Source organism: Salvelinus alpinus, chromosome 17 (genome assembly GCF_045679555.1).
Source record: "Salvelinus alpinus chromosome 17, SLU_Salpinus.1, whole genome shotgun sequence".
Taxonomy (NCBI): domain Eukaryota; kingdom Metazoa; phylum Chordata; class Actinopteri; order Salmoniformes; family Salmonidae; genus Salvelinus; species Salvelinus alpinus.
The window spans coordinates 26,593,226-26,608,167 of NC_092102.1; the positions used below are offsets into that span (position 1 = coordinate 26,593,226).

Genomic DNA, 14,942 nt, shown 5'->3' on the forward strand with positions numbered 1-14,942 from the left:
TTAGTGCCCTTTTATTGTCCCCAGCACAAGGTGCGTCTGTTTTAATGATCATGCTGTTTAATCAGCTTCTTGATATTCCACACCCGTCAGGTGGATAGATTATTTTAGCAAAGGAGAAATGCTCAGTAACAGGGATGTAAATAAATGTGTGCACAACATTTGAGAGAAATTTGCTTTTTGTGCATATGGAACTTTTCTGTGATCTTTTATTTCAGCTCATGAAACATGGAACCAACATGTTGTTTATACTGTAGGTGTCATGCATTGATGCAGTAGCTTTTAGAATGCATTACCCATGGCATAAAGTAGCCAGGCTAGTTACATTTATTTGAAATTCCTGGACAATATTTAGGAAAGTTTGAGGCTACTAGCTACCCTGTAAGTGTCAGTGAGCTCTAACTTCAATGAACAGTCTATTGTTCACATAATACATAACAGAAACAATGCCAGCAGTGTATCTAATACTCACAATGTAGTTTTACATCTAGATTCTATATACTACTTACCACAGAACAAAAGGGTTTATTGTGCACATACGAAAATGCATTATAAAAAAACAGACCTGAAACATGATTGTTTTGAGGGTATTGTTTAGACAATGTACATACATTAAAATATGTGCCCAAGTGAGTGAGGTCCCCGTTTTGAACAAGCAATGTTTGAGTGAAGGTGTGCTTTAAATATAATTCCTAGAACGGACATCCCATTCAAGTCAATGTGTGAAAATGCAGTTGCCTAAGGGCTTTTCCTCTTCTGGTAATTCTGTTTCTACGGTTGTGTGTTCTCTGTGCTAATACCCAGTGCTTCTATGTGCGGATGGGGGCATCACCCTCAGAAGCGCACTCGTACCCTCCAAGAGTAGTTGGTGAGGACCTTGTTCTTTTTCCTCACGATGCAGGTGTATGTGCCCTCGTTGATGGCGTTGGCCACGATACTGATGTGATCGTCTTTTAGGGAGATGTAGCCAGGGTGGGAGTACTCCAGAATCTCTCCGTCCTTGTACCAGCTACAGAAACAGTAAAAATACATTTAAATTCAGTCCATTGTTGGTATGATATCATGATTTATTAGAAGTGATATTGGGCTAAATAAGACATACTCACTATACTTTGCCTGACTTTGCTGCAATTTTCTTTCCACATCGGAACGTGAGCTTCTTCCCCTCAGCCACCAGCTTGTGTTTGGTCCGTTGGGGGGTGGGGGTGGGGGCCACGGTGGGGAAGGGGAACTCTGAGGAAAGTTAGGGAACACAAGGTTAAAGGCTGGGGTATCCACTTCTGTATAGTCTTAGTCTTAACCAGACATGACTCAGTGTGGTATGGCTTTAATTTCACAAAATGATGTTAGTCTTTTCATTAAATGTTTACTCCAAAAAGTAAACAAAGAAGCGCCAAGAAAATGTTTTCTTAGTTATTGTTTAATCTGATCTGAGTCGGAATTTAGGATCATACTTAAAATTATCCCCCAAGACATACACACTCAAACTAAGCATAAAAGCTCCTATCTGCCTACATGTGCATCAAAACTTCAAGGCAACTCCATTGTAGATGATTTAGGACATCCTCTATCTAGTTAATTTACCCAAGTGCTATGGCCATTCGATGAGTGTAAACACGATGTTGTGCCTCATGATCAGTTGGAAGTTTGTTTAAAAGGCAGCCACTAGTTTGGGCCGCAGAAATCCCAAATTGACCTTCCGCGTCTCTAACACTCAAGCCACAGTCTGAAATTCCAGTGGTTTGGAGTCATACTGGAATTTTCCACAGCCGTACAACGTCTCCCAATCAACAATGAGGAACAGATTAGGAGCCAGGAATGGTATCCTTTCTCCTCTCCACATTCTCCCTTGTTACACATATAAATCGGACAAACCCACAATCTATGGCTGCCGTGGCAAGGAGGAGTCATATCCTGTTGTGCAACAGGAGGCCTCGGCCGTGGTGAGACTGGTTGCGGAGGTTATGGGAATTTAAGCTGTCGAGGTGCTTCACTAAGACGCTCTGCTCGCTTACTATAAAGCAGACCAAAATACATCCAGAGGTAATTATTTCTGAATGAGTCTCATCCAGTGGCAAGTATCTAATCTGACTTTAAATCAGAAGGGCTGCAAACCCTCATCATGGTTCTGCATGGCTGGACTTTGTTGGCTGCGTTACGATGCATTGGCAAATGGTACAGATGCGATTCCTGCACCAGTAGATTGGGAGTAATCTTTTTTTCCTTTGCAGTGCTGCTCTTACCGTAACAGAAATCACAGCTCGAGGGGCAGTGCTTCTGCATGAGCTTTCGCTTGCTGTCGCAATAGCCTTTCCGCGCCCAGGCTGGACAGATAAATAATCTATCCAAACATCCTACAGGGGAGGAGGAAAGAGGGATGAGAGTGCTAATTTCAGTCTACAGAAAGGAATTTGGGATGACAATCTGTCTTCACATTTATAATGACTCACTCACTGTATTAAAGGTTCAACAATACTCATTAAGGCCACGTTTACTTGCAGCAGGTAGTAAATAAATTATTTGTGAAGCATCTATATAGTGCTTAGGAAGAAATCATGAATAGTCTATAAAGCCTGTATAAATTGGTTGTTTAAAGTGGGACCATTATTTTAAATGAGGATTTATTTCATTTGAAAGATATGCTTCCGGTGATTGTTTTGTGCTACAAAACAATATGACACTGTTTATTCTGTCTGTTTTACAGGGCTCTTTGCTTGTGGGTGCTTGGCTTTACCATGGAGTCGGTGCAGGCCCCACACCTCGTCCTGTGTGATGAGCTTGCGCCCCGTTAGAGTTGCGTTCAGGTGCATGATGGCCTTGGGGTTCAGGGAGTGCATGAGGCCCAGGACGTGGCCAATCTCGTGAGCCGCTACATGGACCAAGTCTGTCAGCCACACCCCTGCACAAACCAACAACACAAAACTGTTCATTCTGTCTCAGTAATTGGGGTGCATCTCAATAGTAGCTACTTTCGAAAGTCCTTTCCCTCATCCACTGAACTATACACATGAAAGCTAGTTCTGAGTGGCATAACAACATATGGCTTTCACCTATACCTGTCTTTTCAGATCAGTGTCGATGAAGCAGATGGCTACTGAGACACAGTTGATCTAACAACGGCAAAATCTAACTACGCTTCTAAGTTCACAGTATCTTCCAACCATTACACTGTGGACTATTCCAGCTTCAAGACATAATTGCCAACTACAGTGTCCACGATTTTCACTTTTCAACCCTGTGCATCTGACTAATTCAACTGGACATCCAGCAAGTAGCTTTGGTGCTGAGTGCACAACAGCAGCTTACAAAAATCAGGAAAGAGATCACCCAAGGTGCCTGCCTTTTTTCCAGCTGAAGCGCATGTTTCCCAGAATCCAATACTCATGGTCGTCAAAGTGGATCTCGCCCGTCGGAGGGAAGAAAGCATGTGCCAGTTCGCCGGTGATGCCGTCGAAACAGTGGTGCAAGTAGGACTGCAGGCAGTCTGTGTGGTTGATGGGGTAGAAGCCTGCCAAAAAGAGACAGACCTGTGCCTCAGACAGCGCAACCAAGAGGGGAAACTCTCCAGCCTCTCTCATTCTACATACAATAGTCTAGAAGATGATGGATTTCAAACTTCTTAACCCCACTGAGGATGACTGTCATTTTTCACACTTGCATCAATTATTTATGCTGGAACAAGGATCCCAGATCATGGGGCTCCCACTCTGATGGCTTCGGCATTATTTAGATCATTTTAAAATGATTACACATGCTTGGAAGGTGTACAGGACTCTTTGTCATACAAATAAAGCCATGAATCATGCTGAACATTAGATAACTAGACAGTAGAGGGAGATTTGTTCATTTCAAATGCTGAGGGCATTTCAGACATGTCACTGTATAGTCCTACTAGATTATATGCCAGTCATCATGCCTGATATACTTTAGGTGGGGGCACAACAACATATACCTATCTTGATGTCTGCCTCCTGGTCAGCGGGCACCTCTCTAAAGCTGAAGGGCGAGACATCACTCCACATAGTGAAGGCTTTGGCAATGCCCCGGCGCGTGTCACTGGCATTCATCAGGTTCCTTGGGAAAGAGAGCAGCCTGCACAGACACAATGCCATTATCTGGGGAAACCACTTGGCATATTACAACAGCAGAAATCAGTAAAAGCAATTGGAGCTATCATAAAGCTCTAAGACAGCTGTCCCTTGTAAATATGTCTGAAGTCAATTCAAACAGCATTTCCTTTTGTTTTTAGACAGTAAATGTTTGGTAAGAAAGGAGGGTGAAATAAAATAATCTCCAAACTTGTAAGTGAGCTTGAACTTGTCCCATTTGAGTTTCTCAGGGGTGAGGGTGTAGCGCTTGTTCCTGGAGAGGTGGAGAACCTGCGTGCGGGCATCTTTGCGAATCCCAATCATTAACACACCAGAGGTGTGAACTTCTTCCTTGGACAAAAAAATTGTAGATTAACCACCAGAGATTTGGCGCTACCAGTTAGGAGCGAGGAGAGGAGTTTCAACCTACTGGACACATGTCACCTCAACATCCAGATGTAATTTATATCTATGATCGGGATCTGGATTCCCAGCAAACAAATGTTGGTTTCCAGAACTTTGTGTGAAAGTTATTTGTCAAAGGATAACCTTTAGGAAACGTTACAGATAAATTCTGTGTTCGCTGGGTTGGTCTTAACTTTATTTTTATACTGAACAAAATGTAAATTATTAGTCCCATGTTTCATGAGCTGAAATAAAAGATCCCAGAAATGTTCCATACACACAAAGCTTATTTCTCTAAAATGTTGTGCACAAATTTGTTTACATCCCTGTTAGTGAGCATTTCTCCTTTGCCAAGATAATCCATCCACTTGACAGGTGTGGCATATCAAGAAGCTGATTAAACAGCATGATCATTACACAGGTGCACCTTGTGCAGGAGACAATAAAAGGCCACTCTAAAGTGTGAAGTTTTGTCACACAACACAATGCCACACATGTTGCCAGAAAAATGTATGTTAATTTCTCTTCCTCCAACATCATTTTAGAGAATTTGGCAGAAAGTCCAACTGGCCTCACAACTGCAGACCACGTGTATGGCGTCGTGTGGGTGAGCAGTTTGCTCGTGTCAACGTTGTGAACTGAGTGCCCCATGGCGGCAGTGGAGTTATGGTATGGGCAGGCATAAGCTACAGACAACGAATACAATTGCATTTTATCTATGTCAATTTGAATGCACAAAGATACCGTGACAAGATCCTGAGGCCCATTGTCGTGCCATTCATCCGCTGCCATTACCTCATGTTTCAGCATGATAATGCACGGCCCCATGTCACAAGGGTCTGTAAACAATTCCTGGAAGTTGAACATTTCCATGGTCTGCATACTCGCCAGACATGTCACTCATTGAGCATGTTTGGGATGCTCTTGATCAACGTGTACAACAGCGTTTTCCAGATCAACTTGTACGACAATATTTTCCAGTTTCCACCAATATCCAGAAACTTCGCACAGTCATTGAAGAAGAATGGGACAACAGGCCACAATCAACAGCCTGATCAACTCTATGTGAAGGAGATATGTCTCGCTGCTTGAGGCAAATGGTGGTCACATCAGATACTGACTGGTTTTCTGATCCACACCCCTACTTTCTTTTAAAGGTATCTGTGACCAACAGATGCATATCTGTATTCCCAGTCATGTGAACTCCATAGATTAGGACCAAATTAATTTATTGCAATTGACTGATTTCCTTATTTGAACTGTAACTAAGTCAAATCTTTGAAATTGTTGCATGTTGCGTTTAGATTTTTGTTCAGTAGATAATTAACCTAGAATACAATTGTGTTTATGAACTACACATAGCTAGTGCTTAGTATTTTATCACTGTTAGTGTTCCTGTCTTCGTGGCTGACTGACAGATTATTATGATATGACTGACTTGATCCAGTGTCTGAACCAGACCAAAGAACCAAGCACCAAGGACCAGGAGAATATTGCTAACAACATGAGATGGAAGAACAGAAGTATTCATGGAAGGAACTTGAGAAACTGGACAAAAACAGTGGAGATCCCCGAGAAGTAAAAAGTAAAAGTTGTAACACTTTACTTGAAGGGGGTATACATAATGCATGCATAATACCTTTATGATACTAGTCATTACACCTTTATTCATGTGTCTGCAGTATCATACATTAAAAATGTATAACACATTTATTCAACGTCATTTGTCTTTACTGCCACAGTACCCAACCCTCTGACACACTTCAAGTAGCAGGCGGAGAGCAGCACAGCGTTAACGTTGTACTGTAATCTACTTACACTGTTAGTTGAACTGACAGTTGTGATTCATGGTGTTAATTTATACAGTATTTATAGTTATAATGTTCAAAATCTAAACAATCAACAGTTCCATGCTGCAAGGGTTCTGGTTTGACGAGACCAGCTGAGGATACTCAACTCTAATTCTGCAGTTTCTAGAGGCTATTATCCCAATGCATTGCATGTGAATGTTACATGTTACATTTTCATGCAAGGGCATTCCATTTTGTAGAAAAAGGAAGTGGTCAGCAGTAAAACTGCTTTCCAAACTTTAAGTATGATACATTTTGCAGATACAATATGTCTGATGTCCCTTTGGGGAGGGGCAAATGAGACTCTCCAAATAATAACACCAGTATTCTATTCTTGTTTTACAGCTGTGAAAGGCCAGCTATAGGTGCTTACTGTTTAAGAGTGTTTAGAAATATGTTTTGACTTTGTTTTTATATAATACTAATAGAATGTAAAATATACAGTTACAGTATACACTACCGTTCAAAAGTTTGGGGTCACTTAGAAATGTCCTTATTTTTTAAAGAAATGCAGATTTTTTGTCCATTTAAAATAACATCAAATTGATCAGAAATACAGTGTAGACATTGTTAATGTTGTAAATGACTATTGTAGCTGGAAACGGCAGATTTTTTATGGAATATCTACATAGGTGTACAGAGGCCCATTATCAGCAACCATCCCTCCTGTGTTCCAATGGCACGTTGTATTAGCTAACATAAGTTTATCATTTTAAAAGGCTAATTGATCATTAGAAAACCCTTTTGCAATTATGTTAGCACAGCTGAAAACTGTTGTTCTGATTAAAGAAGCAATAAAACTGTCCTTCTTTAGACTAGTTGAGTATCTGGAGCATCAGCATTTGAGGGTTCGATTACAGGCTCAAAATGTCCACAAACAAATAACTTTCTTCTGAAACTCGTCAGTCTAAACACCAGTCTCAACGTCAACAGTGAAGAGGCGACTCCGGGATGCTGGCCTTCTAGGCAGAGTTCCTCTGTCCAGTGTCTCTGTTCTTTTGCCCATCTTAATCTTTTCTTTTTATTGGCCAGTCTGAGATATGTCTTTTTCTTTGCAACTCTGTCAAGAAGGCCAACATCCGGTAGTCGCCTCTTCACTGTTGACGTTGAGACTTGTGTTTTGCAGGTACTATTTAATGAATCTGCCAGTTGAGGACTTGTGAGGCGTCTGTTTCTCAACTAAACACTCTAATGTACTTGTCCTCTTGCTTAGTTGTGCACCGGGGCCTTCCACTCCTCTTTCTATTCTGGTTAGAGTCAGTTTGCACTGTTCTGTGAAGGGAGTAGTACACAGCATTGTACGAGATCTAAGGTTTCTTGGCAATTTCTCACATGGAATAGCCTTCATTTCTCAGAACAAGAATAGACTGACGTGTTTCAGAAGAAAGGTCTTTGTTTCTGGCCATTTTGAGCCTGTAATTGAACCCACAAATGCTGATACTCAACTAGTCTAAAGAAGGACCGTTTTATTGCTTCTTTAATCAGAACAACAGTTTTCAGCTGTGCTAACATAATTGCAAAGGGTTTTCTTATGCTCAATTAGCCTTTAAAAATGATCAACTTGGATTAGCTAACACAACGTGCCATTGGAACACAGGAGTGATGGTTGCTGATAATGGGCCTCTGTACGCCTATGTAGATATTCCATTAAAAATCTGCCGTTTCCAGCTACAATAGTCATTTACAACATTAACAATGTCTACACTGTATTTCTGATCAATTTGATGTTATTTTAATGGACAAAAAATGTGCTTTTCTTTCAAAAATAAGAACATTTCTAAGTGACCCCAAACTTTTGAAAGGTAGTGTACACTTTGACTGATTATCCAATAACTTTAGGTGACTTTGTTATCGGGAACTTTTATGACAAGTGAATAAGCTAATTTAGCCTATCCACAGATCTACTCCACAGTCCTTATCATCAACGATAAGGGATTGGACCAACACGACCTGACCAAGTTCAACATTTACATACAAATACAGTGGAAATACAACCCCCAAAAATTGCTATTTCTAAACATATGAATTTATACTATTAAAATATCTATATGAAAATTAAATATTTTTTCTCAGAGAAATAATGTAGACACTATATGTAAAGGACGTCACGCTGCTTGCCACGCTGCTGATTCAGCCCATACCTGGCGCTAACTCGGGACCTCTGCCATGCTAGCACACGTGACCGCCCTCCTGAAGTGTCTTACCAGTCGGAAAAAGCTAGCTATTCGCTGGCACAAGTGGGGACACTTCAGGCTGAGGAGTAAGTTTCACACATCCCCATGTGCTACATATGCATTCCTTTTTTAATGTTCCTCAATCCTCAGGAAAACAAGGGCTTTGCCAAGAGCTGAGGCCTAGACACCCAGACGAACACCAGAGGAGCCCTGCAGAAGACTGGAGTCTTCCTGCCACACTGATAACAGAGTCAAGGAAACATACACTACAAAAGAAGAGGACATAGCCTAGAAGTTGGAGCAGGCATTCCACTTAAATTGGAGCAATGTGAGAACAGTCCATGATTTCTTGAAGCTACATGTTGTTCTAAGCTGTACCATTTGCTACACCATTTCTTCCTATGGAAAACAACTGAAAATGTTCCAAAACAAGCGCACTGGAGATAACCTTTAGAACCTGATCATTCAGTGCTCAACCAACATGCTAAGCTCCTCTTACTGTGATCTCCTTTGAAGATTCCCAAACTGTTTGCCCCTGGTTTATTAATCAAGGATTCTGAGAAGTCTGCATTTGACTTAGTGTGAATTAATGAACAATATAAGATACTTTTAGAATAGCTAACTTGGTATAAGTGAGGGTTAAGACTTCATCCAGTCAGATCAAAACATTTTTATTGTGGCTACAATGCAATAAGAATAGTGTTTTTTTCCTCAACTGGGACAAAAATCAGTGCAAAACCAACCAAATTCTTAATTATTCTACAGAGATTGCATATCATACAAGCAAGTCTAGCTCCTGTGATGATATGTCTCTTTCAAAGGAAATGTCATAATGGATTTTTGTCCCTTATTCTATACTAACTGTAGGCTATTGGAAAGGCGTACAATTATATTCCTTGCATGCACCATCAAAACGAAAGAATTCCTCCAATTATATAATATGAATAGGCTACATTATAAATTATATGTATAATTACTGATTATATAAAGGAATTTCTGTCTGATGAAGTTTATCCAAAAATGTGATTCATATTACAATTACATTTGATTTATTTATCATTTGCTCATTTGTCACCAAGCAGATGTCTTGGTAGACACTGAAAAAAACAAGTTAAAATAAAATGAAAATATTGTTGCCCTAAATGGGTTTAATCATCCAAAATCTTGATCATAACTTATTCCAGCATAACCTGTATTCAGCAGTGCAATTAAAGGAGGTATCAAGTTAGAAAGTTGAATTCTCACACCATACCTCTATTCTCCAGGTGGGAAATGCCGTGGTTTCTTGCATCCCTTCAAACAGAACCCCAAGCACCGCCACAGCCAGCAGAGCACTGAAGTCGCCCCTTTGTAAACTTCTGAACGTCTGACACACCATCGTTGCGATATCACCTTCCAGGAAAAATCCCTAAACAAAGACAGACTAGTCAATTTCACCACCATCTATCCGCATGGATATCAATGGCCATCCAATGCATCCTTTTATTTGACAAATTATTTTTAAATTGAGGATAACGGTGTTAAGGCTGGAATCCTTGGTCACCCGCCGCCAGCTCCAGGCTGCATCAAACTTTGCAGCTTTCTATACAACCTTCGGCCGCAGCGCTATTCCACAGTCTGCCAAATGGTTTCACATTACTTTAAATGGAGGTCAGAGTTTGACAAGTTTAAATGGAAAGGAAACCAGCTGCACGTAGTCGACAATCTTAAAACTATTTTGATTTAACTATTATTTTTGCATGCTTATTAATCTAGAAGTGCATAACAGAGATTTGATCATGGATTTAAAAAATATAGGCCTGCTCAAATACCTATGTGTGGGTCTCTCATTTTAGCTGAGGAATACGCATAGGGCAATAGGTTGACTTTGATTTATATTGAACCTTATTTAAATATGTTCTGACTCTTAATTAAAAATGCAATATTTTTTTGTTCTAATTGCATAGGAAAATAGTATATCTGTGACAGGCTATTGCCTGATGCAAGCAACAAATATTTCTCAAATTATATTTTAATTGGAGTAAATTACCTACATCAAATTAATTGTGAAAATGTATGTCAGTAGGCATATATTCTGCAGATCTGTGTAAAACTCGTGCGTTTGTGAAGGCCCAAAACACGCAATTTGAGTCTGGGCTGCATTCGTATTCAGCAACGTTCGAAAATAATTGGAAAACAAATTGCTTCACAAGTGTTTTTATTAAGAGAGTATGGTATTTGCCCTGGGATGATGGTCTGAATTTAGTTGAACGTTTTCCCCCGTTTACGAATCTGGGTGGGATAGTGAGAGATCGCACTGAACCACCACCAGAGAATCAATAACTCCCTGGCCTGCCTTAGTATTTCTAATACATCCGTTGGTGCGAGTGTACAAAATATGCGATATTTTAAATCCTAAATTTTTCCAGATATTTGTATTATTTTATTTAAATGTTCTTATTGAGGAAAGGCTTCTTCTTGCACATGTCATATACAACACCCGGAACGCAGATCACATTGAAGTGTGTTTCTAACGGCGCCTATTTACGTCTGCACTCACTCAAGAGGGTTGGACGAAATGTCGTCCGTCAGGGTTAACTGTGATCAGCCAGTGAAATATTCTCGAAATTGACACGTAGCAAGTTTATCAAGGAGTAGGGTCAGCCCTGTGGTTAGGTAGCAGTCACATAAATATGTTGTTACATGGCGTGAAATAGTTTATCAGTTAACGGATACATAAAACAGGTAAAGTCTGGTTTCGGACATTTAATTTGGCCCTGGCTTTTGGCTTGCTAATAGCACACTGGATAGTTAGCTTTAATCTATGTAGTTGACTATCCAGCAGTGCAATGCTCTAAATGCCAATTTTGCGAGGTTGTAGGGAGCAAGCAATGTGGCCATCCAACAGGTGTGTTGTACAATTCACACATGGTGCATTGAAATTCAGGTGGTCCAACTAGCATATTTCTAGCTACTCGGGAAATACTGTAAATTAACAGACTCGTTTGCTACCTACGTTTTAGCATGTAGTAGCACGCTTTAATCCTGCTCAACAACAACAAAACATTCTGGTCTCACGCTCTTGCAACCCTTCAATTATGACGGACAGACAATACAAAAACTACTCCATACTGGTTTTCAATAACTTAGAGCCTGTATTCTGATGCTCTTGTTCATTAAATGAGATGTTCATTGTACATAAATGACATTCTATGTGTGACCTCTGTAATTCTGTTACAGGTTTACCTTCTGTTTCTTTGTTTGTGGACCCTGGCAGAGGTATGGCTGTGGGGCAGAAACCAAGCAGTGCAGAGACATTTGTTTTGGCTGGATTGAATGGACATAGTGAGACAAGGCACACCGGTTTGAATGACACTGTGCAGAATCACACCGCTGACCAGCGAAGCTCGGGGAGGGCCAGAGTCGCGTCTGACATGAGGTACAAGTGTGCTGCTTATGTGCTGGCCCTGCGGCCGTGGAGTTTCAGCGCCTCCCTCACACCGGTGGCTCTGGGCAGTGCCCTGGCCTACAAGCTGGAGGGCTCTGTGGACTTGGTCATCCTCATGGTGTGTGCCGTGGCAGTGCTGGTGGTGCACGGGGCAGGGAATCTGGTTAACACTTACTATGACTTCTCCAAAGGGATCGACCACAAGAAGAGCGACGATAGGACTCTGGTGGATGAGATCCTGGCGCCGCAGGATGTGGTCATGTTCGGAGCGCTGCTCTACTCTCTGGGCTGCTTGTGTGCCACCCTGCTCTACTTTCTCTCCACGTTGAGGATGGAGCATCTGGCCCTTATTTATTTTGGAGGGCTCTCCAGCTCTTTTCTGTACACGGGAGGTGAGCTTGGCATTAACTTTTTTCAAAATGTACAGACATTATTTCCCTCACTTTATTTACAAGTACACACACACACACACACACACACACACACACACACACACACACACACACACACACACACACACACACACTAATATCCAGATTCTTACGATACCTTCCTTGTCCTGTTTCCAGGCATTGGTCTTAAGTACGTGGCCCTGGGGGACGTGGTGATCCTGATCACTTTTGGCCCCCTGGCGGTCATGTTTGCCCACGCCGTGCAGGTGGGCTACCTGTCTGTCCTGCCTCTGGTCTACGCCATTCCCCTGGCCCTCAATACAGAGGCTATCCTACACAGCAACAATACCAGGGACATGGACTCTGACAAACAGGCGGGCATTGTCACTCTGGCCATTCTCATCGGGCCCACGCTGTCCTACATCCTCTTCAACCTCCTGCTGTTTGTCCCTTATGTGCTCTTCTGCATCCTGGCCACCCACTACACCATCAGCATGGCCCTGCCCCTGCTCACGTTGCCCATGGCCTTCCCCCTAGAGAGGCAGTTCCGCAGCCAGTGCTATTCCAAGATCCCCCAAAAGACAGCCAAGCTCAACCTCCTGATGGGACTTTTCTATGTCTTTGGGATCATTCTGGCACCTCAAGGCAGCTTACCGCTACTGTGATTGAATTGTAGCTTCTTTTATAGCTTTTTTTGTTGTTGAAATGCAGACTAGTTTATGTACATCTTTGTATTTGTAATTATTTACTTGAGTTCAAAGGCTTTAATGTATTGTCTAATTTATACGTCCAGAGAAACAGTTTAGTTACTCTTCTTTAATACTGACAGATATAACCAGATGCGTAACTGGTCCATTATTTTGCGTAGTTCTGTGTATCGATTGAAGTCTGAGGTGTGTTCAGACTCATTTGGTATAAGACTACAGTACAGAGGACATTTCAAGTCCTGATGCCTCAAAATGAGGACAGACATTGAAGAAACGGTTGCCATGGGTTGCGGCGGGCCCTCATACTTGCTACCAGTGATGCAATTCTTCAAAATGTCAATAAACCAAATCTAAACCATTTAATCTCTGTAAATTGAAATTAAATGTCAGTTTTTTTTGGTTATGTTAGGACAATACCCTGATTTATTAGTCAGGGTTTGAGGTTAAAATTATGAATTGCAATAGTGTTTTTATTTGGAGTGGTATGATATGGTAGCCTTGTAATTATCAGGTTTTGCAGTCAAGGTTTGGTAATTTCCATTTTATTTTGTTAGACAGAGGAGTGCAACCAATAATCGATCCAGTCTATAAACAAATACAAATTAATGTACATGGAAATGCCCCCAAATGTTCCAAATCTCAGCCTAATTTGCATTGGACCAGTTAGTGATCTTTTACATTTAATAGTAAAATTCTATGTTTTGGAAAGTTATGTATTCATTAAGAAATTACATCTATTGTCTTTGTCTTTCTTGTTCCTCACATAATGACATTTCAAATTGGGTTGTCATAAGAGAAAAGAAATAGACTGCAAAAAATGTAATGTTTTTATTTATTTACTTCAGGTTCTTGCTGTCAGAATTTGATATTGAAATAATGTGGACTATTTCAGAGAAGACTATAGTTTTACATTTTTTTTAAAGGTTTTGAAATATGCATTGTAAATGGGTCCAGTGCCCATACTCTGCCACAGCTTTCTGTTGAGCTCCAAACTTCAGGTTTGAATAAGACCTCAATTCACCAATTGGAGTCAGTGCTTATCTTTAGATATGCAAGCCCACAGTATTAATCCTCTGGAAGCCAGGAGGTTTTGTTCCCCCTCGGGCTTATGCATTGGAGATCTTCATGGGCTATACTCAGCCTTGTCTCAGGGTAGTAAGTTGGTGGTCTGTTGTTATCCCTCTAGTGGTGTGGGGACTGTGCTTTGGCAAAGTGGGTGGGGGTATTGTCGGATGGAGCCACAGTGTCCCCCGACCCACCCCTGTCTAAGCCTCCAGTATCTATACTGCAATAGTTTATGTGCCAGGGGGCTAGGTCAGTCTGTTATATCTGGTGTAATTCTCCTGTCTTATCTGGTGTCCTGTGTGAATTTAAGTATGCTGCCTCTAATTCTCTCTCCGTCTCGGAGGACCGGAGCCCTACGATCATGCCTCAGGACTATCTGGCCCGATGACTCCTGGCAGTCCCCAGTCCACCTGGTTGTGCTGCTGCACCAGTTTCAACTGTTCTGCCTGCGGCTATGGAACCCTGACCTGTTCACCAGACGTGCTACCTTGTCCCGGACATGCTGTTTTCAACTCTCTACTGCACCTGCTGTCTCGACCTCTGAATGCTCGGCTATGAAAAGCCAAGTGACATTTCCTCCTGAGGTACTGACCTGTTGCACCCTCTAAAACCACTGTAATTATTATTTGACCCTGCTGGTCATCTATGAATGTTTGAATATCTTGAAGAATAATCTGGCCTTAATGGCCATGTACTCTTAATCTCCACTCGGCACAGCCAGAACAGGACTGGCCAGCCATCAGAGCCTGGTTCCTCTAGGGTTCTTCCTATGTTCCTGCCTTTCTAGGGAGTTTTTCCTAGCCACTGTGCTTCTACATCTGCATTGCTTGCTGTTTG

The 14,942-nt window shown here is 41.5% G+C and overlaps 2 protein-coding genes across 3 annotated transcripts; one reads left to right on the forward strand and one right to left on the reverse strand.

Moving 5' to 3' along the window:
* Positions 1-188: 188 nt before the first annotated feature.
* Positions 189-10,125, reverse strand: LOC139542600 (matrix metalloproteinase-23-like). 2 transcript variants are annotated; one of them, XM_071348231.1, is made up of 8 exons: positions 9,767-10,125; positions 4,297-4,432; positions 3,950-4,089; positions 3,338-3,505; positions 2,732-2,896; positions 2,241-2,351; positions 1,104-1,230; positions 189-1,006 (listed from the first exon to the last, which is right to left on the reverse strand). In XM_071348231.1, the coding sequence occupies exons 2-8, from the start codon at positions 4,407-4,409 to the stop codon at positions 832-834; spliced, it is 999 nt and encodes a 332-aa protein (XP_071204332.1). In that variant the 5' UTR covers positions 4,410-4,432; positions 9,767-10,125; the 3' UTR covers positions 189-831. The 2 variants fall into 2 exon arrangements, with proteins under 2 accessions (XP_071204332.1, XP_071204330.1); XM_071348229.1 differs by having other exon boundaries at positions 4,297-4,436; positions 9,767-10,034.
* Positions 10,126-11,010: 885 nt separating this feature from the next.
* On the forward strand, positions 11,011-13,403 carry LOC139542601 (ubiA prenyltransferase domain-containing protein 1-like). Its single transcript, XM_071348232.1, has 3 exons — positions 11,011-11,238; positions 11,734-12,333; positions 12,511-13,403. Exons 2-3 carry the CDS (start codon positions 11,775-11,777, stop codon positions 12,996-12,998), a joined length of 1,047 nt encoding a protein of 348 aa, XP_071204333.1. The 5' UTR covers positions 11,011-11,238; positions 11,734-11,774; the 3' UTR covers positions 12,999-13,403.
* The last annotated feature ends 1,539 nt before the right edge of the window (positions 13,404-14,942 follow it).

Coding starts and splice junctions, on each gene's coding strand:
- LOC139542600 (XM_071348229.1), bottom strand. CDS start 9,892: ATGGTGTGTCAGACGTTCAGAAGTTTACAAAGGGGCGACTTCAGTGCT. Junction 2,352..2,731: donor GGGCCTGCACCGACTCCATG/GTAAAGCCAAGC, acceptor CCTCCCCTGTAG/GATGTTTGGATAGATTATTT. Junction 1,231..2,240: donor GAGCTGTGATTTCTGTTACG/GTAAGAGCAGCA, acceptor AACTTTCCTCAG/AGTTCCCCTTCCCCACCGTG.
- LOC139542601 (XM_071348232.1), top strand. CDS start 11,775: ATGGCTGTGGGGCAGAAACCAAGCAGTGCAGAGACATTTGTTTTGGCT. Junction 12,334..12,510: donor CTCTTTTCTGTACACGGGAG/GTGAGCTTGGCA, acceptor TCCTGTTTCCAG/GCATTGGTCTTAAGTACGTG.